Consider the following 27,343-nt stretch of genomic DNA (forward strand, 5'->3'; position numbering starts at 1 on the left):
AAATTTGGTAACAGCAGTTAATACGATGTGATACATGAAAAAGTGTTTTGTGCCACTTGCCATTTCTTTTTCTAGTAAAGATGACAGTGATGCGACTGATCAGATTTACCTCCATCTTGGGGAGGGAGGAGGTAATATGTACCAGAAAAAACGCAGCATTCCTGTTGATCTCATTTTGCCTTCCACAATTCTGCTACTGAAAGGTGGCTAAGATATGACAGTCCTGCAATCTGTTCTGCAGCTAAAACTGGGCAATTTTGTTCTTTTCTCTGCACTTTGTATAATCCATGCACTGACTTGGCAAAACTACAATGGGGAATGTCATGAGGTCTCATTGAAGGGAAGGCTGACTGATCTATGCAGATGGGATTACTTGGAAGTTTGCAAGTTCTGAAACAATTTTTAAAATCTGGTTCAGCTTTATTTTGATTCAGCTATGGTTTGAGCCATGGGCCAGATTCCAAAGCTGGAGCGCTCTGATGTGTATGGAGGGGGATTTATTTATTATTTCTTTTAAATTGTTGTTAGCTCTCAGATGCTGCATCTTGCAGCGTGAGATTCCTGATCCCTAACCTGTCTTTCAGCTGCTCTGCTTACCAGCCGTGCCAGGACAAGGTGACACCTTTGCTAACGTCATGATGGAGCTGTCCTGTGGGTGTGCCTAACGTAAGCAGAGAAACGGGCATAAGCAGCACGCAGGCGCTTTGTGCAAGTGAAAACGACTGATAAAGGAAGTTGTTCGGTGTAGGGTAATTCCTCTCTTGATCAACTGCTGCTTCTTCCAAGAGCTCCTGTAAAGCTTTGACACCTCCCAAAGCTATTAGTAGCGCCTGGATTTGGTAGGAATCCTCTACCTCATTTTGGGTGGTGGGTGCCCCAAACTTGTGCACCTCAGCACAAGTCCTAGGAACTGATTGACAGTTTCTCCCTCTTCCCCAAAGATGAGGTGCTATCTTCCCAACTCTGGGCTCAAGTAAAAGCCGAAGCTGTTAGAGGAAGTATTCTGTCCACAGTTACATCAAGGAGCCAAACGTGGGTCAGTAGAGAGCTCCCTTGCCTGACAGGAGGCAGAGGTAGGCTCCATCCTTCAGCATGCCTGTACTGCCCTTTGTGAACACCTGCCCTGACAGCTAGAGCCTGCAATGCTCCATTCGTGGGGTTTTTTTTATGGTTTTTCCTGCTCTGCGGTCACCCTTGGTTTTGTGTAATAGTGAAAGTGGCCGCTTGTACTTCACATAACTTGTTTTTTTTCCTCTGATTTTAAACCTGCCTCAAGGCACCTCACCAGTTGTGCTGCATATACTGACCCATGGATGCAATTGCAGTGGGTACCAGATACCCACCCTGTTGTATATTGGTTATTAACTAGCAGTGGGAGCCTTGGCGCTTCTCCAGACTGTGTTCTGTTTGGGTCAAGGTCTCGCTCTGGTTTGTTTGATATTCACTTTGAAATGTTGGATTATTACCTTGTTAAAGGAAGTGGAGAAAAGTCCTCTCAAGCCTCTGCAAGCCCTGCCAAAGCACACATTACTAATGTGGTGATTAGGACAGAAACTTCCAGTACTACAGCTGAAATTGGCACCAGCTCCGGGTAAGTCACTTTTTCTCACTAAAGTTTGTTGCTTTCTTGAACCTTCCATCCCCACTCCTATCTATAAAATGGAGCCAGTGTGATTTTGCCAGATCACGGGTTATGTTCAATTAGTGTTTATAATGATGATGCTGGGCAGGGTGCATCTCTACTGAAGTTGGCGTGAAGATGTCATAGAGAAACTGAGAATTCCTAGGAAATTAATTTTTACGGCTTTGATCTTTGCATAGTACATAGGGAGGGTGAGCTTTTGGGATGGTATGGCTCTCAGAAACAATATACACAAGGAGGAAGCAGTGCTTGGACACTGGCCATTTCTCAGGGATATTAGACTGTTTGAATTGAGGGTCTGTTATTTTCTCTAAAACTTTTTATTGCAGCTGTGTCCATTTGGTCTTTTCCTCTGCTAGCCCTTGGTTTGTTAGAGAGCAGTGAAGAGAGCAGACGTTCACTCAGAGGAGATCTTTGTTGTCCCTGATAGCGGGTGCTGGACTGAATGACCCTGCACTCCTATGAACATTCTTCTGTGCTTCCTCTTCCCTTCTGACCCAAACTCAGCATGGTGGTGACTAGCCTGGCCAAGCGACTTGTTTTGCATCTTCCCAGTGCTTTTATTCCAGGCATGTTTCTCCTCCCCCACTCCTGCTTTTAGTGCCCTGAATCTGTATTTAACTAGTTCTAGCCCTAAATATCTACCCTGTGTCCTATCACTGCCTGGAGCAGATGCAGCGCAAATGATTGACCCTCTCCCTTCGGCAATTTGGCTTTGACTGCACAAAACAGCCAATAAAGTGGAAAGGGCTGGGCAGCTGATTATGGGGATTAGCTTGAAGCTGTATAGTTTTATGGTCTAAGATAGAGGAGGAAGTGTTTGCTTGAAGAATGCAACTGCATTCTTCCTTCTTTCTCCCGCTGCCTGCTCTTATGATCATGACAAGTTTTTAGAAGTCGCCAACTAAAAAAAAAAAAAAAAATACATATTTGGTAGACACAGCTTGGGCTTGAGGCTGTTAGCTCATTTTCCAGTGATTGAGGCTGGAGTGTGTAGCAATGCAGGTCATGATCTGATCTGTCTAGAAACTCTCTGAAAAGACTTGACTGAAGCCTCTATTGAGATTCTCTCTCATACGAGGCTGCTTCTCACTATAGTTTGTCTGCTGAATCTCTTGATCTGCTTTGTGGTACGTATGTCATACTTCTAATAAAGTATCTTTTTTCTTACTTCTGCTGGCGCGCTCATTCTTGTCTGTATTGTAATTGCTCCCTCATGGCAACTGTTTCCCTCGGGGCCCTTGTACTATAGAGTTTCTTAATGATTCTCTCTTCCCCTTCCTTCTTCACACCCAAAACATGCAGTTGCCTGGCTCTTTCCCTGTGCTTTTCTCAAGCTACTCCTAATGTTACAGTGACAAATTCTTCCTTTATCGTGTTTACTTCTTCAGCTTCCCCTTTCTGTTTTCTCCTCGCTGCCATGTTAGCCTTGGAACACAACATGGTGTCCAAGTTGACATATCCTGGGGATCATCACCTATTAGCTGTAAGTTTGATATCAATTACCTGTGTGTGACATGGCACAAACTGAGAAGTTTGATCAGACAGCTTTTACAGTATGTTGTCCATACCGCTAGCCAAGATAGTACAAAATCACAGCTGCTTTAATGTTGTTCAGGCTTTTGCTGAACTCCTCACTGTTTTTTTCCTAATCTCACTACCCTCCCATACAAATATGTCTCCCAGCACTCAGAAGTAGCTCCTGAGAACCAGGCTCTTTGTGTCTGGAGACCCTTCTCAAGTGCTTGCTGAAGCTGACCTGTTTGTTCTGCAATAATTATATTTTCATCGAGACGGTGCGGTAGCTCTTACGAGTACATATCTGTCATTGGCCTGTGACATGAGGCCTAGTTTCTGGTTCTGGCTTCAATGAACACTTGTACGTTTTTTACTAGTCAGTCACTGGATGAAGCGCATAAACAAGGATGCCAGCGTGAGTTTGTGTTGGAGTGACTCTCTCTCCCAGGTGAGTTTGTATTGGAGTGACTGTTTTCACTTAGCGCTGGTGATTTACTCAGTTTGATTCCAACTGCCATAGACTCAAGCAATAAGTTCTGAATTGGGTCAATTTGGACACAACAGCAAAGGGTAAAAATAATACAAGCTAACATGATCTGTGCTCTGGAGGGCAGCCATGGAAAAAAATACCAGCTCCTGGAAATGCTGTGTTCCAGTCTGATTCATCCCCTCATACAGACAGAGCATCATTGCAAGCATGCTCCTTGTTTTGGCTCTTGTTAATCTCGGCTGTGGTCTGTCCGTCCCAGAGTTATCATGCCTCTAGATCCAAAGTCCTTTTCTTGACAGCTGAAAATAATCAGTCGAGCAAGAGCCAAGCAAACCTATGCTGAGATCAAAAATGAGGCAGCTTTTTCTCACCTGGCAAGACTTCCAGTGCTAAATGTTTTTCCAGTTGCACTATGCTCTGCCAAACATCATGTTTTCTCCAGATGCTGTTCTTATAACCATGTGTTTAAATCAGGGAGAGCTGCTTGGTATTGAGCATTTCCTTTTTGGCATTCACGCCATTTACCGACGCATATACATAAAAGTGCTGGACAGGCTCCTGCTTTTCTGAATGTTGGCTACAGGTAGTTTTTCAAGATGGTGAGACATCCTGGTTGAAACAATAGATCACTGGTTGTAGTTTAGTGATGGATAAAACATAGAGACAGAGGAAAAATGTCCTTTGCAGATGTTTGGAAATGGTCTAGTGAAACATTGTATGTTTTAATCATGATGCACTGAACTTGTACTATTTCAGTGAACTTCCAGAGGACAATACATGGATTCAGAACTCAAAATGCCGGTTTTCCTGCCCAACATCTCAGTCAACTCTCCTGGCAGCCTGGGAGCTGATGCAGCCAAGGCTTCCATGTTCCTGCCCCGCTGCCGCCCACTGAGCTGACCATTATGAACTTGGAAATTTCCAGACTCTCTGAACCACACTGGGTGCCAGTGATCTTGGCAATACTAGAAGCCCTACTATATGATTTCTGTTTGCTACCCAGTGGCTTGCTTCTTAACAATAGTTGCAAAGCTGACTGAATTCTTGTGAATTTGCTATTTTGAAGCTGGTCAGTGGTGGGTAGCAGCATCATAATCTCAGCATTTTTCAGAATTTCCTGTATCCTCAGCTAGTGACAATGGAGTCATCGCTTTCTTTGAAAAGGCTACACTGCAGCCTGAAAACATTCAGGTTGTAAGTAATTTTGGATTTCAAAACTCTTACCAGGTTGAGAGAACTCATTTCTAGCAAAAGCTATCTGCCTTTCCCTGACATGTCTGGTCTGGCCACAAATGGAAAAAAAGATATCAGGCTAGATAAACCGCTGGACATGATCCAATCCTATGCTTAGTTTGGAAAGGATATAAACCTTTAACTTACTTGATATGAAATGCAGGCCCAAGGCTAATGTGAGAACGTGTGGCAGTGAGAACAAGCAGCACAGGCATTTGGAGCATTTTTGAGCCTGCCAAGTATTGATCGGTGAGGGGTGGGAATGAGTGGAGAAGCATTTCAATTTGGCATCCATATGTGATTCTGATGCTGTCACAGTGAATTAGCAGCGCTTTCTTTTCCCTCTAGTCCATCCCAGGCTTTTGTCATTGAAGCATCCCCTTTGCCCATATCTACTTGTTAAAAGACAAAGTGAGAAAAACCAAATAAATTCACAGAACTTGTGCCCCAAAAAAGCCTGATTATGTTATGCTAGTGTCCTCTGAATGGAGACTGAGCAGTGCTGAGCCATCACTACTAAAGACTCTTACAACAGAAATGTTATAGGGGATTCAAGCTACAATTACTCATTTTGTACAGTCGCTTAATCCACTAATGGGGAGAAATGGGGCAACAGTTTAAGAAGGCAAGAAAACTGTCAGAAATTATTAAATCTCCTGGGATGATTTGTTTTGGTAGTCTCTGTTGACCCAAGTACATGCTTCAGCTAATGCAGCAGACTTAATGCCTCTGGCAATTAGAGCAAGAAGTGATGGGTCATCGTTAGCCACTGCAAATTAAGGGTTGTATTTCATCTAAGAGGCGCATCTTCAACTGGACTTATTTGTTGCCCCTACAGATCATCTGTGAGTCACAAGTGGTACATTGGACTGACTCATTTGTGTGATTTAGTAGAGGCTTTTTAATACATGCTTACTGTTCCGTAAGAGTAGTTTTTCTAAATAGTTGCCAAACAGCAAAAGCTACAATATTGAACGTCCCCATGCAGTTTAATACTGCTGCTGTTATCTACATGATACTGGTGATTTTTTTATTATTGCACAGTTCACAGTTCAGATAATTTTTCAGTTGTAGGTTTGAAATATATTTGTCGCATCTACAAAACTGAAGAGTGAAGAAAGGAAAGCCAGGAAAGCATAGAAAGCATCAGTAATTGGCAGCTTCAGAAGACACAAGAGCCAATCTAATACCATCCAAGGTATATATTCACAGAATACTTTTATGTGCGTTTTCCAGATCTGCAATCGTATTCAGTTCTAGATATTGTGAAAGGCATGAATGAAGATGATGTATCATGGATTCGGTATTTTTGCAGATAGTAGGAAATGCCTAAATCCTCTTATAAGAATAGCAATAAGCAAATGAAGATCCAGGTACAAAGGAAATTAGCCACATGCTGAACTCCATTACAAGGTGCTATGAGGTGGGCACTGAAATAAAACAAATAGGGGAATTAATCTAGCTGAATCATTTCAGATGAACTCAGGCAGACCAGCAGGCAGGGAACTATGACTTGAGAAGACCAAGATATTGAAGTGTGGCTTGAAAACGCTTGAAAACAGCTGGATAAATCAATGGGTGCTTATCAAACAGAATATGGGAGACTGTCTGTGGTCATCTAGCTGTGTAAGTTATAACTTCCTGAGGGACACAAAAGAGGGAATAAATGTTGCAGTGCCCTCAGCAGGAACTGTCTGAGGGTGAGCATCCCTCTCAGACACGTGCCCAGACCCCAATGGGGACTTAAGCCTGAAGAGAAAAGAAAGGATTGAGAGGTGTCAGAAAGGTAGCCATTCTCAGAGCAGATGGGGATCTCCTTAGAAACAAGTATACTTGGAGAATTTAATTTTTTTAATTAACAAAGCTCAAAAGCTCTTTACAGGGCTCAGACCCACGGTATCTGATGGATTATGAGCTAACTAGAACTGAAGAGGCCTTTTCTGTGTTTGCGTCTTCATGTCCTTGCCTGGCTTCAGCGGTGTGCTTTGTATCTCCATGAAGCAGTTGTGAGCTTTTCTCATCTGTTCAGTCTATGGGTGGCTCGGCCATCAGGCTGACACTTGGGAGAGCTGGACGGGAACACATGGCCCTGGCTGATACTCTGTGAAGACATTCCCGTGGCAGGCCATGGCCTCCCCTGCTCAGGGAGCGTTAGCTGTGCGTAAGCTGCTCAAAAAGCAACAATTAGCAAACATTCTCCTTCAAGGAACAAAATACATACCTTATAGGTGCAAGAAAGTGAGACCCTTAATCTCCTTTTGCTTCCTAATATACATCTGAGGTTCTGGGTAATAAAGTAATGTATGGTAGCTTTAAGGATGTTGTCCTCTGTATGTACAGCTAGCTGCCTGAGGTGGCACAAGGGAGTTAATGTTTCAAGGACACACTTTTAACGGAATCTGACCATTTGAAAGGCTCATTCTCCTCCTTTGCACACTCTGCTTCAACTTAATCCCATCCAGCCTGCCCCTCCAAGTCCTTTCTAACCTATTGTTCCACTCACCTTCTTTCAGATCTTGCCTTTTTTCTGGCTTCCCCAGCAGAGCTCGCATACACTGAAAGACAAACAGTAAATCTTGAAGGGAGCAAGGATGAGGTATGTTTCCCTAAAAATCCGGGGCCTCATCTTTTTCAGTGCCCAACTCCAATGGAAGCTGGTTTGGGAAGTAAATGCCTACAAGCCTTTGTGAAGGAGTCACCAAGTCCCTCAGCAATAAGACGAAGGCAGATGCCTGGGAGGCACAGAGAAAGGTTTGATTTGTCGATTCTGGGGAATCAGGCGTCCTGCAGGTATTGGTACTCCATTAATGTGCTTAGCGTTTGGCTGTTAATAAGGAACATCATGAAGGGTAACTAGCAACAACAGTGCCAGCCCTGAGGTAGCACCCGCTACCTACCAAAGTGCTGCCTTTTGCCAGCTGCTGTAGAGTTAATAAATCAGTCAAGGGATGTCAAAGTTCAGTTCCCAGGGGGAAATCATGATTTCACTCAAAAGTGGAGTGTGCCTTCCTTAATAAGGGACGCTTACCAGCATGGGATCTCACCTCTGTACTCTGTCACTCCCTTCCATGTGTTGATGTACCCTTTTTTCTAAAAGCCACCAACCCTCACTGGATCAATGAGGCCTGATCAATTGTTTTTCCCTCTGAATTATCCATATGGGCTTGTTAGCCGAGCTGCTGGCAGAAAACAAGAGGCAGCTTTCTGTCTGTTTACTGTAAAGAAAGCAAAGCAAACTACAGGAGGGGACAGGCTGCAGGATATTTACTGTCAATACGGACGGAGAGAGAGAGGAGATATAAGGAGAGGGGAGGAGAGGGGAGCAGAGGCTGCAGACTGCAACTCAAATGAATTATCTGAGTGTAAAAATACCCATGCAGTTTCAGACGGAAAGTGGGTGGATTGAAGTCAACAAGGGATAGCCGAGAGTCTTTAACAAATGGTTTAGCGAAGGGCTAGCGAAGCAGGGAAGTTATTGTGGCACACAGGATAATAATGCTGTGCACGAGCATACTGAATCTGCAGTGCAATCTGAAAGGCACTTCCAGGTCTGCCCTCAGACAGAGCAGTAGCTGGGATGTTTTTGTGTCTGCCTGCATGCAAGACCCACCATTTAAAAGTAGTAAGATGAACAATAATGATTGAACTTAGAAAATAATAATTGGAGCTCGTTTTCTGAAGCAACTGGAAAACCGGAAAAAAGAATTAAAAAATATGCATACTTCCTTGCTTCTCTCTCCTCTTCTTCATCCACAGAGGAATTAGGTGACCTGAGCTTCACAGGACAAGAAGGCTCTGAGCAGCTTGGTCTGAGTGTCCCTCTACTTCCAGAGGCAGGTGAATGAGTGAAGAGTGAATTTGCACTTTAGAGAGCAGCGAAGACCATCTTGCCATGAAACCATTCACAGATGAAGATGTAGAAATCTACATCCAGAGCAAGGTAAGGCTTTATCTGTCCAGATTTTCTGTCTCCCACACTAGGTGTTGATTCTGAAGGGTGCCAAACTTGACAGTTAGTTGCTTGCCTGCTGTCTTCATTTCTGAGATGAGACTGGGTGAAGTTTCATGAGAACTGTATTTCTAATGAGGTTTCTAGGTTTCTGTTGCAGAATGTTATCAGCAATCTCAGCTGGTAGCCTAATTTTTCAAGGTGCTTGTCCTCATTTTCTTCAGATGTCCTGAATTTTAGCTCCCAATCTGGAATTCCAGATGTGAGACTAGCTGTAATTGCCAGCATGTAATCTAAGGAAAGGTCCTTGCCTCTCTCCTTGTCCAGTGGTCTTGGCTTGACAGAAATGAGGCCGAAACCACACCAGGGATTGCCTCTAAGAAAGATGCATGTAGGAACTGGAGAGAGAGACAGATATTGTTAGAATTCACCCATCAGTCTGACACCTCAGCTAAGGATACTTCTCTATATACCGTGATTAAAATAACATACCTCATTAGCATATGCAGGCTGGAACCATAATTTCTATTTTATGAGATATTCCAGCACTCAATTTTTTTTCCCCCATTATGAAATGAAGTAAAACAGAACAAAATAATCAATTAAACAATACTGTTTAATAAAAGTAACTCTGTGAGCCATAACATTTTTTAAAGCTAACATGTTTCATCACAGTAGTACTTAGCTAGTTCCTTTTTTACAGTCTGCTTTCCCCAACAAAATGCAAGACGCTGAAGTGAAAAATCATTTCAAAATGGAAAACTGTAAGGCTTTCTTTTCTGTAAAGGATGAAATATGCTATTACCATAAAGGGGCTGGTAAGAAAGGTTTGTTTTCCCTATGGAAGTGTTTTGGTGACAAGTAGGTGTATTTCTGTGAGAACTTTCTTTTTCAGCCATGCAGTGTTGTGCACTGGAAAATCATTCCATGAGAATCTGTTCAGTGAGCTGTAATAGTGAACGCTTCTTTGAAGATTGATAAAGCGGAGCTACAAAGGAGGGAACAGAGGGAAGCCATGCACAGGAAGATGCTCATATGACTGCCATAAGTACAAGGAACAGAAGCAGAGTAGTTAAGTGAGGCTTATAGTTGCCAATATTTTAGGTTTTACTGAAAGTCTGTTTTCTAGCAGCCTTCCATGGCTGGGTTCCTAGTTTCTGCCTGCTCCTGAGTCTTCTGTCCAAGTGAGGCTGCCTAACCTTCAGGCAGCCCCAGTTCTGCTTGTCAAATGCTGCTTGTTTTTGAAAATAGGTCAACCACCTGGTGCAATGTATCTCTATGATACCAAAGATTTCTTTTTGCCACTCAGCAAAGGAAAAACTCAAGTGCATATGATGTGACTGGGTAAATAAGAACAAACCCCAATGTTCTTAACAATCCCCAGTAAATCTCAGTCCTGTTTCCTTCCTCCATAATAAAACCTTAATTGACCTCATTGTCCTGATTTTGTGCATTTACTTTGGCATGATTTCCAAAGTTAAGACCTGGTAAGGGGAAAGTCAGTAGGTGGCAGAAGTGGCTGTCCAACAAAGAGGTTTTTCTGTCTCTTCTCACAACATGTCCATACTGGGTGCTAAAGACATCTTAGATAAATGCCTTGGCTCTTCAGAAGCTGCATTCACTCACTCGTGTTCTGTCTTCTGATTTTTATGCCTTCCCTTTGAAGGAAGGTTATGTCTTCCAATAGCATGATTAGGGAGCTAATTGTGGTTAGCAACACTTAACACCATCTGTCACATGCCCTTTCTTTTTATCCCTGATGCAGTGATGAGGAGTACATGCAGAAAGAGGTGTTTAGTGATACCTCCCTTAACAGGTTTTTTGAGAGTCTATACTCTCTTAAAGATTTCATGACGACTGCTGCCAGTAGGTGATGAAGTCACAATTAAATGAGGCCAGGCTGGGTTGGATGGATTCTCCCAGGATACTGGAGGTGGTAGAAAGTGTTTCTAGCGGGTTCCCCTTAGAGAGAACATAGCATGAGTAATGCGTACAGCGGCACTCTTAGATCTCAGTTTGAGCTGACCCACAATGATTGTATACTTTCAACAGAAAAAGTCTGGGGTTTGTGTTTAAAAGATCTTACTGGTGGACGACTTTCTCTACCACTCATACCATTTGCTTGTTGGAGAAATCATTAGAAGTCTTTTGTTGAGCAAGTCAAGCTTATTGGGCTGCTCTAAGGAGTCCTTCTGGATGAGCAAAAACATTGCGGAGGAAATAGCTATAGCTACAGACGAAAGCTAAGATGAGCAGGTGAAAATGAATATGGGGTAAAATTTTTCAGTATAAATTTTCTTTTTAAAAAGGTACATGTAAGCTGGATAAAACTGGTCTCAGGGAACAAGGATGAATTGGAGTGAGGAGGGTGAATTACTAGTGAAATTAAAGGGTATTATATGAAAATAAAGAACTATGTGTTGTTAACACAATGAAGAATCACGATGTCAAGGGTAGATGAGAACCCAGCGAAGGGGAATATGATACTGCTCTCTGATGTATTTTACGCTTGCAAAAACTATACAGAGTTAGTAAAATACCATTAACTTTTTTGGCTGGGGGGGAGGTATTCAAACTCTGCTCATCTTTGGGTTCAATGTTAGTCAATTGCTATTCATTGGTTAATTGATCTTAGGCAAGCACTATTCCTTTTTAGTCCATTATATGGTCCTGTTGTTGTGAAGAAGTGAATCTATTTGTCGCATCCCAGGGCCTGGGGACACTTTTCAACACACTTGAGTGTTTTGTCTGAGAGTTCAACATTTGACATAAAGGTGGCCAAATGGACCTTTAATTAAGTGCTTGTCAGTGGTATTTCCTAAAACGGATAAGAGTGTTGCTTGGATGCTGAAGAAGATGCTAACCAAACAGGACACAGGAGCTGTAGTACAGAATCACAGAATGGGTTTGTTTGGAAGGGACCTTTAAAGATCACCTAGTCCAGCCTCCCTCCTGTGGGCAGTCACATCTTTCCTTAGATCAGGCTGCTCAAAGCCCTGTCCAACCTGACTTTGAACACTTCCAGGGATGGGGTATCCTCAGCTTGTCTGGGCAACCAGTTGTAACATGCCTTCCTTATGCCTTTGTTTCCTTTTTGCTTTGTTATTTGATAATAACAAAAGACTGTAGCAATTATGTTTGACTGTGGCAATTATGCTTGATTATTCACTTCAGCCAAGCTGTTAATGATATAACACTCTTGTTTCATACCTGCAAATAGCCCAACTGGGGTTTTAGTTCTGGCTTCAGGTGGGTTTTCTTTTTCTGGTCTAGGTCTTTCAAACCTCCCATCTGTTTCTGAATTTTTTTATTGCCTGCAAACAATGAGATTTAGTAGAATATCGTGAGGGAAAAAAAAGTCAAGAAAAAATTAAAGCAAAAATTGCAACCAAATGAGATAAAGCATTAGGATGCAAAAAAGGACAGTAAACAGTCTTCATATCTCACTCTGCATAGGTGATTCTGGATGAATAAGTAATAAGGAATATGTTCATTAACTTCATTAACAATAGCTGAATCTCCTTCTCACTTTGGTAAATGTGTAAGGATCTTTGGGAAATATTTAAACGTCCTTTACTAACATGGTTCCTTCATGTTCCTCCTGTTGAATCTCCTTGTTTGGATTTTGACCATCCCCTTATCCTCCATTCATTTTTAGTCATATGTGAGGATTCAGATTCATCTTTTATTTTTCTGAGTTGCCCATCCTTCACCTCAGTCCTTCCAATATTTAGAGCTTCCATTGAAATAATTTTCAATAAATAATTATGCTACTATTGCTTGAATTGAAGAACTGTCCATCAAGTCACACAAACACCTAGTCCCCGGTGGGACCAGCTTTGAAAAGATACTTTCTCACTATCTAGGAGCAGACTCTCATCTGCACTTCAGATATGAAGGCAGTCTGGGTACTTTCAACGTATAATGCAGGCATCTAAATACTGCCACACGCACCTGCAACCTGACTAATGCACAGAATATCTGTAATTCTTGAAGTCTTGTCAACTCTTGGAATGAAAAATATCCTGGCTCTGAGAATGGCTAGTAGATGCAGGGGAATAACTGGGTATTTTGCATCAAATGGATAAAGAATGAGACTGTAGCCAATTGATAGCAAATTTGTCCCTGTAATGAACTATTTCCCTTCCATCCAATGGTACTGGCATGGAAATACCAATTAATGCTCAGCAGTCTTGAGTATTGGCCCTTCGGTGTTTACCAGCTCTGTCTCATGGTAAGTTGGTTGTATCCCACAGGGAATGATAAGGTTTATTCCCAGCACAGCACAGGCACAAATGTTTCAGGATGCTTTAAGCTGGTTCTCTGTTTCCCACTGGAGACAATGACTGCAGTTACCTGTAAAATGAAGTGTCTTTCTTGGAACTGACAGGTGGAACGGCGACATTATCTGGTTTCCAAAGCAGTGGAGGAGGTGCAGAAAATCATCCAGCAACTGACTGCAGAAATCAGCTATAAGGCCACACGATTCCAGGCTATCTCCAACTCTGGCATTCACAATGAGAATATTAAGGTATGAAAAATAGCTCTGATATACTCTCTGGCAGCTTGTAGGCAATCAGTAAATTATTTCTCCATTGTGTAAGTGTTTGTATGGACAGGTTCCTCACCCAAAACACCACAGGCAGTGTATTGACGCTTCACTGTGGAAGTTCTGGTGACTGACTGGGTCATAGAGACTCACTCATGGACATCTTACAACTAGAGGAGCATCGGAGAGGGCGGGTAAATCAGGCAGAGCCTGTTTTTACAACTGCTGCTTTTACAAAGAGTGTCTATTGCCAGAGCTGTCAATCTGCAAGCAGAAGTCAAAGCTCTTTAGGAGACAGAAAGAAAAATTTGTACAGCAGTAACAGAAGAAGAAAAAGATGCTCATGCCTTCATGAGCTATGACTCATACTTTTTCACAGGTGGAAAACCTGTCAACTCACCGAAAAAATTTAAAAAAATAAAAAACCCTTATTCCGCTATGAACATTAGAAAGCTCCTTCAGAAAAATATGTCTTTTCTTGGTCATGGATTGGAACTTCTTTTTTACTGGGAAGAAATATGCTTATTAGTGGAAGACGTTAAATGTTTCCCCATTTTAGACCATCAAATACCAAAATACTAATGTCCTGTTCCAGCTGCGACAGGAGAAAAAAACAGTTATTTCCTGTGACTACTTAACACAAGAATAACTAGTGTAAGGATATAAAAAACAGTCATAGCAATGGCAACTTCAGATGAAAATTGTCTTTTTCATCTGAACTAGTTTACATACTCTAGCTATGTCAACCCTTATACTAAAATGCAGCCAGTTACGGATCAAAACACAGCAAACGTGTAAAAGCATGAGGCAACTTTTGCAGCTGTTTAGTCTCTGTGTGTCTCAAGCTGCTGGAAGGGTATGGAGGTGGAAGCAGAATATAATCATCCAGTCTGAAAGGCTCTGGGGACAAATATTCAGATTTATCTTTTCTGGAGTTTCGCGTATCCCAGGGCACATGGCCTTGGCAGTAGGAATGACCACAGTGACATAAAACAGTGCCACATCCTGGTCCACGTGTTCCTTAGTGCCATAGTCTGCCATCCACCTCTCATGCTGGAACAAACATGTGTGGCTAATGAAGTCTGACAAGATCGGTGCTGGGGCAAAACTGCTGCTCTGCAGAACAAAACAGAACAAAACCAAGGCAATCTATTCGGAAGAATAATTTGGTATTATGGTAGGCTGATCTGAACAACCTCTGCTTAAAAGGAATCCCCAAAATTTATTTTCTTAAAAAGTAGCAGATTTATTATTCATACTTAACTCAACCCAGTGCTATAAATCTGTGATAGTCACTCTAAGAGGGCCTGGGTAACTGTCCTGTAGGTATGGGTCAGCAAAGAATGGGTTAATAAGAAATTTTTTTTGGCTTGGGCTGTTCAGCTTCCAAAAAATAGAATCTTTAAAATCACTGCCAACATAAATCAACATAGAGGAGACTTGTGTCAAAGGGAAAATGTATTTACTATCCTGTGTTTAATTTTGCAACATCTTTTTTCCTGTCAGTTAAATTTGCAGGAACTTTTCAGAACTTTCAGCTTCTCATTTAACATGGTGAGGGGTCTAGATTTGTTGAGAAGCTACGAGCCTCCTTCTAAACACACAGGGATGAGTGGGGAATATAGAAGTCTTTAGATATTCAATATTTTTCTGTAACGGCGGGGACAAAAAGTCAAAATCTTTAATAAAAAACTTGAAATAAAATTCATATGGACCAAACTGGAACATTTTATTTTTAAAACTTTTAAATGTCTGGTTTAGTTGTGGCCCAGCATTTTTGCAGCTGTCCGCTGTGCAGGGCTGATGCAAAGGCCCTGGAGGCTTCAGTAAGGTGTAACGATCAGGGTAACATCCAGAGTAATTGCTAGTACAGCACTGCCCAACGGCATCACCAAGTGTTTAACTCTGTATTCATGGGGCAAGGGAGGGATTTTCCTTTAAGAAATAGGCTTGAAAGAAGCTTGCAGCTTTGCTCTGTGAATTAATGACCTGGCACATGCTTTCTCTCTGTTCTGGGTACTTCTTGTTTTCCTTTCTGCTTCTCTCAGGATCAGCCAGCTTTACTGGCCAAGTGGTCAGCTATGCTTCGCGGGAAGCGCCCATTCCACCCATCTATCCAGGTACAAAGTCTTCCTACCACCTGGTGCCTGCTGGTCCGTGTGCCTGCTTCCTCCTCGCCCACCCTCTTCTCCAGACAACTTCATCCACCTAACCGATCCTCCCTCGACTATTTCATCCTCTCTGCAAGAGGCTTGCTTTTTTACTCAATGCGTAAATATGCTCAAAGCTTCTGCCTCCCTGGGATGTCCTGGCCAGGATCACAAGAATGAGGCTACATTTAATATAGCAGAATTGGCCATAAGTTACACATCCCGGAATTCGAGGCTCTTGATCTTGATCAAGCCTGGGACTTGCTGGGGCCTGTGGTCTGCATACGGTGCGTAAAACCATGGTGTGACAGAGCGTAGGCGTGGGACTGGGAATTGTTTATGCAGAGGACACCAGCTGCCCAGCTTTACAGAGCCATCTCCAGGCTTGTGATTCTGGTGTTTCCTGGTACACCCGAGGTGGAAGAGCCTTGGGAATGGTATTTGAAGGCACTCGTGTAAACACCTGCAGCTCTTCCCTTTAAAATCTGTTGGGTGCCAGTGCGTACAAGTCAGTGTCTTGGTACGGGAAGGAAAGGTTGTGTAACTGCAAATGTGGCTGAGGCAGTGAGACGAGCAGTAACTGTATGACAGCCATTGTATTATTCCTTATGGAGCCCAGCACTTCGTTCCTGAGCTGCTCACAGGGTTTCTCGGCCCCAGCAAACCTGAGCTGTGCATGTCAGCTTGGTCTGCAATGTCATCCTTTCAGTATCCTCCTGCCTTTAGGAGGTTTATATTTGACAAAAGAAGGGCCATTTCTGTGCTTCTTGCTGGCCACCTTCTGCATCTCAAATCTCCTGCCAGGGAGCAGAGAAGACCGGCTGCTCCCTGTGGGAGAGGGAGCCAGGAGGTGAACATGACAACATGGCAGCACGTGCCCTGTGTACACAAGCAAGGCAGACCTAGAGAGGGCAGCTGGGATCAGACGAGAGTCTGGATCATCAGGCAAATCTGTGCTGCCAAGGCAGGTCTGAGGTCAAGCCAGGAGTGCTCCTGTGGAGTCAGGTCAAGATCAGGCCCAGCGATGGTAACCAGGGTCAGATGCAGTCTGTAGATTGTCAGACAAGTCCATAGTAGGCCAGGTAGGCCTGAGGTCAGGCTGGGAAGGCAGTCTGCAGGTAGGACAACAAGGTCTACGGCCAGGCGCAGGCATAGCTGTCACACAGTTGAGACCAACACTAAATGTGAGTGCCAGGTCCATGGGCAGAAGGTGTGGATAGAAGTCCCATTAAAGCCTGTTAGTGCCCTCAGGGCCCTGGCACCTCCGCAGTAATATTTTAAATCAGCTGAGCTACCAGGAAGGCTACCAGAATGTTTTTGGTTATTACAGGAGAGTGACAAGCATGTTTCATTCACCTCGGGTGTATCCACCTTCCAGCAGCAGCCGTCACTTCACATCTTGCTTGTGCACCAGCTTCGCCTTATTAATGCCAGTGCAAGTTAGGCTCGGTAGCAAGTAAAGTTGAAAAACTTCTGAGTCAAACACCCTCTCTGGAGCCATGATTGCCAAATGCTTCCAAACTAGTGTTTGAAGAGATGTCTGGCTACGCCCTGGGCCAGTATGAGGTTTCGTGGTATTTGTGTCACCTTATTCACTCTTTGCAAATACTGATTCAGCACTGGTTTTATTGGAAAATGACCATTCCCAAAGTGAGGCCAAATAATTGGCTTGCAAACAAGCTTATTTGAGGGTTTGTTGTCCATCGGTTACTCTTTCCATCCTTATGCTGTTTCTGGCTTCCCCTGAGCAGGAGATGCAGGTTCATACAGCACAGCTGGCCAAGACCTGGGTTTATTTCTGAGAGGGCCACTGCCTGTGTAGGCTCAGGCATGTCACTTGCCTCATGTCGCTGTCTCATAAAGGGCAGTCACGCAGAGTGAAACACTTGTAATATAAATGGCACATAGCCTTATTTTACGAATGTCTGTAGTGAACTTTGAAAGAGATTGGAAAAGTACACTTTTTGCCATAGTTATTACTACTGTTGAACTCTAGGCTTTTCTCTAGTAACAACTCTAACTTACACTATTTTGTTTCTCTTTGCTGGATCTCAAAGCATGCTTTCTGATATTTTCCTGCTCCTTGGAAGCTGCTAGTTATTACATCTCATGCAATTACAGACTAGAAATAAAAAGAAAACGGTGGAAACCATGGCAGGTGTGGTGGCAAATCAGTCAGTGTGCTCTTGTCTTCTATGGGCCATGGATGTCACATCAGACTCCTAAGACAATTTCCTTTTAGTCTGTGTACCTCCAGAGTAAGCCTCAGACAGGCATGGAACAGGTCCTGGCTGTATTCAATTGCTCCCGTCATCCCATGGCTTTTCCTTCTCTTTGAAGCCCACAATTTTACCTATTACTTCCTTAACCCTCTTTTCCTTACTCCAGGCTCATGGATCTGCCCTTGTCTCCTCTCTCAATCTCTCTGCACTCTCCTAGGTCTTAGCGCCCAGCCAATTCCTCATCACAGTCCCTCTGCGTGGCCTGACCGGGTACAGGGAACGCCAGGTACGGCACTGGCGTTATTACACCGTGCATGGAGCCAAGCTCCTCTCCTCCGTGCGGGACCCTGAGGAATTGCATCAATGGCTAGAGGTGGAGCAGTTCTCAAAAAGCCTTCAGCAGTGGCATGAAACAGATGTGAACATCGAAGGTGATCTGGTTCCAGCCAAAGTCCTTATCGTCTTCCGGGAGCTGGTGGAGAAGTCGATTATCTCCTGTAACCTCTCCAGTGAGTTTAGTGGGGACAGGTATAAGGGGAACTGGCTGTCTTCTGCAGCTGATAGAGGGAAACTATCACACACACGAAGTGTTTGTTTGGCTCATGTGATCAGAAGTTTAAAAAAACCAAACCCCTCCAAAAGCAGGGAGCTGTTAGTCCATTGCAGTCATGCATGTAGACCTGCACTGAAGATATAATTAAGTAGCTCATGGGCTTTTCATACCCAGAATGTTCCTCCTTTCTTAGGAATTTGGGTAGGGTCTCCAGCAACATCCCTCTCACAGTTCAACCAAGATGCAACCCAGATTTTCAGAACATTTAGGAAATTTGTTTGGGAAAAATCTTTTTCTACTACAGCTCCTGCAATGTACCTAGACTATCGAAGAAGATAGTATAGAAAAATTGGATACAGGGAAGGGTGCATAAGTGGGAGGAGAAAGTGCTCGAAGATGTGTATAGGGCAGATAATGCTCTGAGGAAACTTTAGCTGTCCATGCCCGTTCCAGCATGGGGTGGTGGGAACTAAGTAGAAGGATTTCTACTTAAGCAAAGTGTGTTGGCCAAGTGCTCTTTTTCCCAGTGTCCAGCCTACTCCAGTCCTGTTCAGCAAAACTAGATGCAGTAAGTTTGCTTTCAGTCGTGCTGATCCCTCTGTGAGCAATCCAAAGTGCCTGTTTATTTCCTGTGGCTATATATACTGGAAGTGCTGATCGCTGACATAAGGCAATCAGTGGTGCATGCAACATGCCTTCATAGCTGCAACATCTGTAGCCAGATGCTGCCTGAACAGTGATCCTCCGGCTTAATTCTTAGCATCCTAGAGGCGTGTTGTAGGCTTCAGGTAACGAACACTTGGCTCGGTCCAAGCTAAACCGTCTATGTCCATCTTCTCACATTAAGATACTGTGATATGATCAAATCCAGACTGTGGTGCCTCTTCTCATAGCATGTTTCCAGGATGACTTTACTCAGCAGCCTGATATGGGTCTTCTGTATTCCAGAGAAATAGGAGCCATTTCCACTCATCTGATTGCACTCTGAATTTTAGTCACAGGAGAAAATATGTTAAAATCAAGCTCAGCCAGATCATTGCATTCTTCCAGGAAATATTTGTTATCATAGAAATGGAAAGGTTGATGGCAATGAGATTTCACCATTGAAAGACCAGATGGAATGGGCCCGCATCTGAGGATTTACTTATGTGAAAGTCATTGTGTTGAAGTGTAAACCTGCCATTGTGTCTGTCTAGCAGCAGCACATCAAGTTGTTGAGCCAGGAGAGGTACTTCCAAGGGACCTGGGGAGTGATGTTTGGGCTGATGATTCTGATGCCTTTTTTGTAAGGCCAGCTGGGAGAAGATTGACACACAGGAGATAAGATGAAGTCAGGAGAAGTAATTACCCTTTTTGTACATTTCTGTGAAGAATGAACTTCCTTCATCCCACAGTACAACTAAAGTTACAGAAAAATTTCCCTGATTTCATTGCTTCCCTATTTTTTAATTCTTTGAGCACCAGCAAACCCAGAGTTTTTGAGGTGTCTCACTTTTCATTGGTGGAAAAATCGGTAGTGCAATTGTGGTGCTTTTGGAAATGATGTGAATGTATTTACATGCTGACACAGCAGTTGCTTTAATGCTTTTCAGCTGCTAGAGATCCCTGCTGACCACTTGGGAGCAGTACAGTTCCTTGGCTCAGCAGGGAAATAACATGGCAGATTTTACTGAGAGTTGGGAAGTTCTGGTTGGGATGGACTCCACTATTTGGAAGGTAATTCACCCCTGCACTTCCTGGAGGAGATGCTAAATTACCGTTGGGAGAAGGAAGATATTTCTTCTCTGAGGTTAGATGTTCATCACTGTCCCTTCAAGTCTATTGAGCGGGCTCCTTGTGGAATTGCTCCTTAGCCCATGCCAGTCAAAATGAGGTGGGATAACACACTACTATTTAACCTGTTTATGTTAATCTGCTCTGTCTTTTACTTCAGTGTGTTAGAGCATAATCACGCAATCGGTTCAGGTGGCAAAGTTGAAGGGACAGTGATCCTGCCAAAGTGACGGAAAGCTGGGGACAGAAACTTCTTCCATGAACACAGCTGGACCAATAGGAAACATCTCACTAAGTCCACTAGTTGCAGCTTTCATTCCTTTCTGCTCTCTTAGAGCATATTGTTCCGGGAGATAAGCCACTCTTCTTTCACCAAGGAGACTTCTTTCCTCCAAATCCCAACAGAATTAACTCTTTTTGACACTCAGCAGCCCCGGTGAGGCAAGCAGTTAGCCCTTTTTGTATGACTGCTCTACACAACAGGCTGTAAATTCTGGCATTGTCTCCTGTGCAAGTGCATCTTCAGGAACAAAACTTATGGATACCCCACAAAACATTCTGAATGACCAGCAAGGGTAAGCTTTTTGGTCTGATCACAGGTTCTGTGAAGGAACAAGGAGATCTTTAGATATTAAATAGTCCCCTCTAATCTGCAGTGATGTCCTTGTACTGTACCATTAGCAATGTTAGGTTACACCAGTTGTCTGTCTGTATTTTTAAGAAGCTGGTCATAGGATTTTAGAAGACCCACAGAGGAAAACAAAAGCATGGTAACTGAGTGTAAAATTGAGAACTTCATCTTCTTCCTATCCTTGTTTCCCCAGTGAGATTAAGATGATAAGTTTTTTCTTGTATTCTGCTTATGGCACTGAAGAGAAAGTGTTAAGATGGAACAATAGAACTGCAAGGCCCTAGGCAGCCCTTTGCTTGGCTTGCGGAAAAGGGCCTTTTCCTCTTTATTATCTTCTCTTGCTGTTCCTTCACAGGTAAAGTGACGGTGCTGGAGAGCTTCAGCTCAGTGGTCCGGGTGGCTGTGGAGACATCAGAATCCCAGGTCGAGGTGGAGCTGGTCCCTGCAGTGGAGATTCCAACTTGCTGGCCCGAGAAAGCCCGATGGCCTCGTTGCCTTAAGCGTTGGCCTTCCCAGGAAAAAGTGCAATGCATCAAGGTGAACACTATAAAAAGCACTACTAACTCTGTGCTGGAATTTACTTTGCAGGTGTCTGACAGTGGTTTCCCAGTTGAAGGACTGCATGGTGATGGCAGGCCAACAGCATGGTTGGAAGGGTGTATTCTCTAGAGAAGCAATATTTCAAAGCGTTCCGTCAGATTTTACTGGGATTTTTTTCCCCTCTTATGGTGGTGAATTCTATGGAAGAAAAACTGAGTTAACTGTTTATTGCACGAGTCTCTTGCACACAGCTCTGCCTGTGTAGCTCAGTCCTGACACACATCATTCTTGCTGTTCTGCTCTGCCTCATGTAAGCCTTCTGCACGTGGGTCACTATCTTGCAGTTTTCCCTCCAGCCTAACCCCGTCTTTCCCTATAAAGCTCATGGCTGGCCTGGCACTCCAGCTCAGTCCCAGCTGCCATGTTCCTGCAGGTCCAGTTATGCCTTCCAGTCCTGCTCCCCTCTCATGCACAACCTGCTGCTCCACGGCAAAGAGCCTGCAGAGTTGTGCCTCTGCCTTAGCACTGCTGGTACTGCACCTGGTGGATCTAGAGCTGGATCTGCCAGAAGTAACTGATGTCAGCTCATGAGGAAATAAGTCAAATTGCACAGTCATTTGACTAGGAATTAGGATGGGAGCATGACCCACGTTTGCTGCCTTGGCTAACCCTGTTTAGAATACAGTGCCCCATTTTGAGAGATGTCAGACATCCTTTTTGTAACATTCCTCTGCATTGCTCATAGAAGTTTGCCTCTGATCTAGTGTCACACTTCCCTTTTTGACCACAGTCACTTGGTTTCGACCTTTTGGCCCGCTCCAATTATCACTGGCAGCTGTGCTTCTCCCGTGCTGAGCATATACTCATGGAAGGCCTCGATGAAGACGGTGGTTGTCGCATGAAGTGCTTCAGGGTCATGAGGCAGATGAAGGAAGACGTCTGGTGTGCTGGAAATAAGCCTGTCATCACAGCTTATCACCTTCAGGTAGGCATCACCATGATACCAAGACACAGTCTCAATATCTGCTGCAGGGGCTAACATCCAGTAATGTCAAACTATCATGGCATAAATCACTGTAGCATCTCCTATGTAACTTCTAAGGGAACTGTCAAAATTGCAGTACCATTTCATTGCTTTACAGTGGCAAGAAGTTCAGTAAATATATGTTCTAAACTTCAACAAGAGCAAAAGTCTGTAGGAACATTATGCTTGCAGCAACATAAATAATGTTAGAGTCGAGGCCCCTGCTCTGTTGTGACTTCACATAGGCATTGTAATACTGTCTTTAGTTGCACAGTTACTTCCTGCTTCTTGACTATCCCAATCATCCATATCCATCTGTCTGTCTGATGGAAACTTGTGCATTTGTCTTTCTGGATGTGCAGCAAACAAAATTCTCTTAGGCGAGCGTTATTTCACAGATGATGTGCAAACTTGACTGTTCTGATGCTTTTTGACCTGGGGTGGGAAGGGAAGAAAGAGGTAAAGGGGTGGCAGCATCCTCCTTGCATGTACTTCAGGGTTCAAGATGGCTTCACTTTACCAACAAGATTTGTGAAGAAGAGACAGAAGGTTTGTCCTATGTCCACAGTTGTCCTATGACTGTGTCCCCACACCTGAGATGGGGATTGATGGGCCACAGGCAGAACCATTTGTCAGACAGTAGAGCAATCCTCTTTTCTGGGTCTCTATCCTCCTGGAGCTGCCAGGGAAAGGCTGCCTTGAAACCTCAAGCCGCCAGGCTTCTGCAGTAGTTACTGATCTTTTGGTGTCCAAAACCAGATGTGATGCTAAGATTTCTCCTAAAGAAAAGGTTGTGACCATCAAATGCTGTTATATTCATGGGACTAATCTGAGTCAAGATGGAGTAAAAAAGAATTGACTAGGCTGGTTATAGCTTAGCAGAATGCAAAACTTCTCAGTGCCTCTGAGAACAACCTGGTAGAGATAGGAGAAAGTGGAAAACCATTTAACCATTAGTAATGATCTCTTTCTACGGCTCAAGAAGAAGAGGTGCAGGAAGTGCTGTTGCATGGACTCTTGATCAAAATAAAAAGCTCTTTAGAAGCTCTTCAGTTCTTTACTATAACTGTACTTCAGGCTTTTGCTGCAAGAGAGGGTTGGTTTACCAGATAGAAGGAATGCTTCAACATCACTTACATTAAAAAAAAAAAAGAAGAAAAAAAGAAAAAAAAGAAAAAAAAGAGAAAGAAACAGTCAGTGGAGAAACCAGCTGCTGAGCAGAGGCTTGGTGTTAGGTTTCTTCACATGATTAGGTTTCCACTGTCTGAGGTATCCAACAATTATCATTAAACAAGACTCCACACAAAAAAAGGCCCCTCCATGACAGAGGAAATCCTCCCCCCAGAAGTTGTGAAAGCCTCGGAGGACTGAGTAAATGTACTCATTATGCTCACCTCCATAGGAATGAAGTTCAAGATCAGAAAGTGTGGCAACTGACTGGAAGAGCAGCGCTATTTTCCTTGCCTCCAGAAACTTAATTGCAACTGCTGCCCATGGATCTTGCTGAAGTAGTTTTATTGTGACGAAAGATAACTGCTCTGCAAGTCTCCAAGGAGTAGCTCTTGCAGAGTTACCACTTGAACTCCTCACTATGCCGTTTTTTCACTGGCAACATTAAAAAAAATTCTTTGTGGTTATTGTAGCTGTGAACAAAAAATCATTCACATTTGAAAAGCTGTCTGAGAAGAAATTCCTCAGCACTACAAATATTGCAATGCCTACTGGAGGAAAAAAAAACAAATCAGGCAATCCAGAATAGTGTGGCTTATTTTGATGAAATTCTACCTCTGAAGAAACAGAGGAGTTGAAGGCTGTAGTTCAGCCACATCTCACAGCATCTGTGGCTCCCTTTTCAGGTTGCTGAATCTGAAAAATAAAATTGGGATTCAGAGGGCAATGAGAAAATTAGCAGAATTATTTAACCCAGGATGGGTGACTTTGTACTTTTAAAACTGATTTCGGGTTGACCAAGGCAATCAGTATGGCTTTTTTGGTACAGTAAATGTAGGTACATCCAGAAAATTCTTCTCGCTCATAGGGAAGTCTGTAAAAATGCAACATGGGCAGCATAGAAGTAATACTGTAAGATAATAATCGTGAGCATTTTGTTATTATAATTATGGATTTCTCGAATGTAAAATCACATAAAATAAACTTGTGGGAATAGAACATAGCACATGCTGTTAGTAGCCTGTGTCAGAAAAACACAGGCTGCACTTGACCAGAAAGCATGCCCTGCACCTGCAATAGTTGCTTGGAAAATTTGTTTGGGATGCAGATCTTTGTGCATCTTCAGTACAAATACAGCTGAAGCTAACAAATAATTACGTTGATCTGTAATCTACACTTGTATAATAGGCCGTTTGCTACAGCCTAAAATGCCTGGCATTTCTACAGAGGCTCCTGCTGGAGGATGGCAAACAGGCTAAGATTATTTTAGCGAGACCATTTTCCTTGGGCTCCTGGCCCAGTCAATGGAGAGTGGCCCCTCTGGGGAGAGATCCTAACCAGGCACATCAGAGTTGCTCTGCCTGATCCCCAGAGGAGGCTTTAGCTGTGATCCCTCCGTTGCAGAAATTTTAATGTGGGGAGAGAGCAGTGCATGCCTCTCTGATTTCCAAGGCTGTCAGCCATTTCCCAGCATTAAAACTGCGTGTTTTAGTAAGCTGTGTGAGCCCTCGACAGAACCTCTAACACCTCTTCTCTCCCATCTGCTTCTTGCAGACAGTGCTATTCTGGACGTGTGAAAAATACCCACGCACCAAGGATTGGCGCTGCTTCCCCGAAGCCTTCCTGAGGCTGGTGCAGAAGCTGCACAAGTGTGTAAGCCAGCACTTCCTCAAGCATTACTTTGTTAAGAACACCAATCTGCTCAAATATGCCAACACCAGTGACCTGGACTTGGTGGCCAGCAAGCTCGCTGTCTTCTTGGAGAACCCTGTCTTCTGCCTAGACTAAGGCAGGAAAAGGCCTCCTCACCCCAAGGCTGAGCAGATCCCTTGCCTCCTCTCCCCACCTGCGGTTGTTCTTCGTGTCCTTCCAGTACATGTTGCAGCTGGCTTTGTAAGACAGTTGGCACATGCAGCGTGAAAGAGAAGTGTCAAGCTGGCAGCAGTGGGTGGTGAAAACTGATGGGAGGTATCGCTTGATGCCCAGCTGATCTAATTTGCTTTCAACAGTGACAGCCTGCCTGGAAGCTACAGCCGGTGAAACCCAACTTTCTGTGTCAGTCAGAGCAGGCAACTGCCTTGTTCTCCATCTCTAGTCTTGTGGCACCCAAGCAGAACGTTGGTGCAGGGAAGTCTCGCTCCGCTGCCTACCTGCTGTGTAACCTAGCACCTATATTGTTGCTGCCACCCCCTTTCTCATAAGGACAGTGGGTTTAATTCCCTGCTTGCCTCACAGGCCAGCTCTGCAGAAGAGCAGAAGAACATTTCTGAAATGTACTGAAGCTGGAAGCTTTCTCAGAGGCACTTGGGTGCCTCCATCTCCAATTAAATGGGATCCTGCTCCCGTACGAAGATAGCCATGCAGCTAGTGTTAAATAGCTCAAGGGAAGCAAGAGGAGGAATGATGTTTTTTGCCGCCTCCTCGTTTTTCTCTCCTCTTCCATTTTTCTTCCAGTTGCTTCAAATATGTTTTCCTCGTGTTTGCCTTTGCCAGTTGTGTTAGTGCCATACAACCAGGGGGCTTTGCCAGAGCAGATTTCACTCCCACCCCTGGCTCCATCCAGCAGGCTGGAGGAGGAGCAGGTCTTTCCCTAGTTGTTTGCAGCCACATATTTTTAGGTGGTGTACAGAAGGAGATTATTTTTCAAAGGTTGTTAGCTCCAAAAACCCCAGTGCTTTTAATATTATGGATGTTTAAAAAGAAAATCAGTTTTAGTGTTTCAAAAGAAGAGAGTTCTAGAATGAGTATAAAGAATGGTGGCTTTAATGTTATTAAATCACTGAAACGAAACCAAAGTGGGCTTGCTTTTTTTTTTTTTTCTTTCTTATGCCTGTGCAGGAAAGTAAATAAGTATCACCTTTGCCAAGGGAGGTGGCAGAGATAGGATTTGCAACCCATACTCCAGGGAGCTACTGCAGTGGATGGCCTGCATGATGACCATCCGTGGCAGAGCATCTCCCCCTTGTGTCAAACTGTGGTCTAACCACGCATCTTTAGCGCAGCCTCTGCTTTCTGGCTTGATTATGTATGCAGGAGTATGTCCACAAGTCCGTGGGGCCTGATGGCATTCACCCCAGAGTACTAAAGGAGGTAGCGGACGTTTTGGCAGGACCCCTCTTGATCGTCTACCAAGGGTCTTGGGAGTCTGGGGAGGCCCCTGCTGACTGGAAGCTAGCTAACTTTATTCCAATCTACAAAAAGGGCATGAGGGAAGACCCAGGGAACTACAGACCTGTTAATCTAACCTCGGTACCTGGAAAGATTATGGAGAAGATTTTACTGGGTACTATTGGAAGGCATTTAAAGAACAATGCAGTTATCAGGCACAGTCAACATGGGTTCACAAAGGGAAAGTCCTGTTTAACTAATTTGATTTCCTTCTGCGATAAGGTCACCTGCCTAGTGGGTGAAGGGAAGGTGGTGGATGTAGTTTTTCTGGATTTTAGTAAGGCTTTTGATATTGTCCCTCACAGCATCGTTCTGGGTTCATGGTGTGCTGGGTGAAGAATTGGCTGAAGGGCAGGGCTCAAAGGGTCGTAGTGAATGGGGCTACAGTAGTGCTCCTCAGGGCCCAATTCCAGGGCCAGTCCTGTTCAATATATTTGTCAACGATCTGGATGCAGGAGTTGAATGCACCATTAGCAAGTTTGCTGATGATACCAAACTGGGAGGTGCTGTAGATTGCAGCATTGGGCTAATGATTAATGGGATGAAATTTAACAAGTCCAATTGCCAGATTCTGCACCCAGGATGAAGTAATGCCAGGCACAAGTAGAAACTAGGAGAGGAGGGCTGTAGAGCAGCCCTGCAGACAGGGATCTGGGGGTGCTGGGGGGCAGCAGGCTCAACAAGAGCCAGCAGTGTGCCCTGGCAGCCAAGAGGGCAACCCGCATCCTGGG

At 43.9% G+C, this 27,343-nt stretch overlaps 1 protein-coding gene across 2 annotated transcripts; it reads left to right on the forward strand.

The window, feature by feature from the left end:
- Positions 1-1,225: 1,225 nt before the first annotated feature.
- Positions 1,226-26,169, forward strand: MAB21L3 (mab-21 like 3). 2 transcript variants are annotated; one of them, XM_063322375.1, is made up of 10 exons: positions 1,226-1,591; positions 5,952-6,081; positions 7,397-7,479; positions 8,640-8,823; positions 13,223-13,363; positions 15,430-15,501; positions 17,971-18,262; positions 21,066-21,247; positions 22,041-22,235; positions 24,999-26,169. In XM_063322375.1, exons 4-10 carry the CDS (start codon positions 8,776-8,778, stop codon positions 25,230-25,232), a joined length of 1,164 nt encoding a protein of 387 aa, XP_063178445.1. In that variant the 5' UTR covers positions 1,226-1,591; positions 5,952-6,081; positions 7,397-7,479; positions 8,640-8,775; the 3' UTR covers positions 25,233-26,169. The 2 variants fall into 2 exon arrangements, with proteins under 2 accessions (XP_063178445.1, XP_063178495.1); XM_063322425.1 differs by lacking the exons at positions 1,226-1,591; positions 5,952-6,081; positions 7,397-7,479 and having other exon boundaries at positions 8,240-8,823.
- The last annotated feature ends 1,174 nt before the right edge of the window (positions 26,170-27,343 follow it).

Source organism: Chroicocephalus ridibundus, chromosome 1 (assembly GCF_963924245.1).
Source record: "Chroicocephalus ridibundus chromosome 1, bChrRid1.1, whole genome shotgun sequence".
Classification (NCBI taxonomy): domain Eukaryota; kingdom Metazoa; phylum Chordata; class Aves; order Charadriiformes; family Laridae; genus Chroicocephalus; species Chroicocephalus ridibundus.

Coding starts and splice junctions, on each gene's coding strand:
- MAB21L3 (XM_063322375.1), top strand. CDS start 8,776: ATGAAACCATTCACAGATGAAGATGTAGAAATCTACATCCAGAGCAAG. Junction 15,502..17,970: donor CATTCCACCCATCTATCCAG/GTACAAAGTCTT, acceptor GCACTCTCCTAG/GTCTTAGCGCCCAGCCAATT. Junction 22,236..24,998: donor TCACAGCTTATCACCTTCAG/GTAGGCATCACC, acceptor TGCTTCTTGCAG/ACAGTGCTATTCTGGACGTG.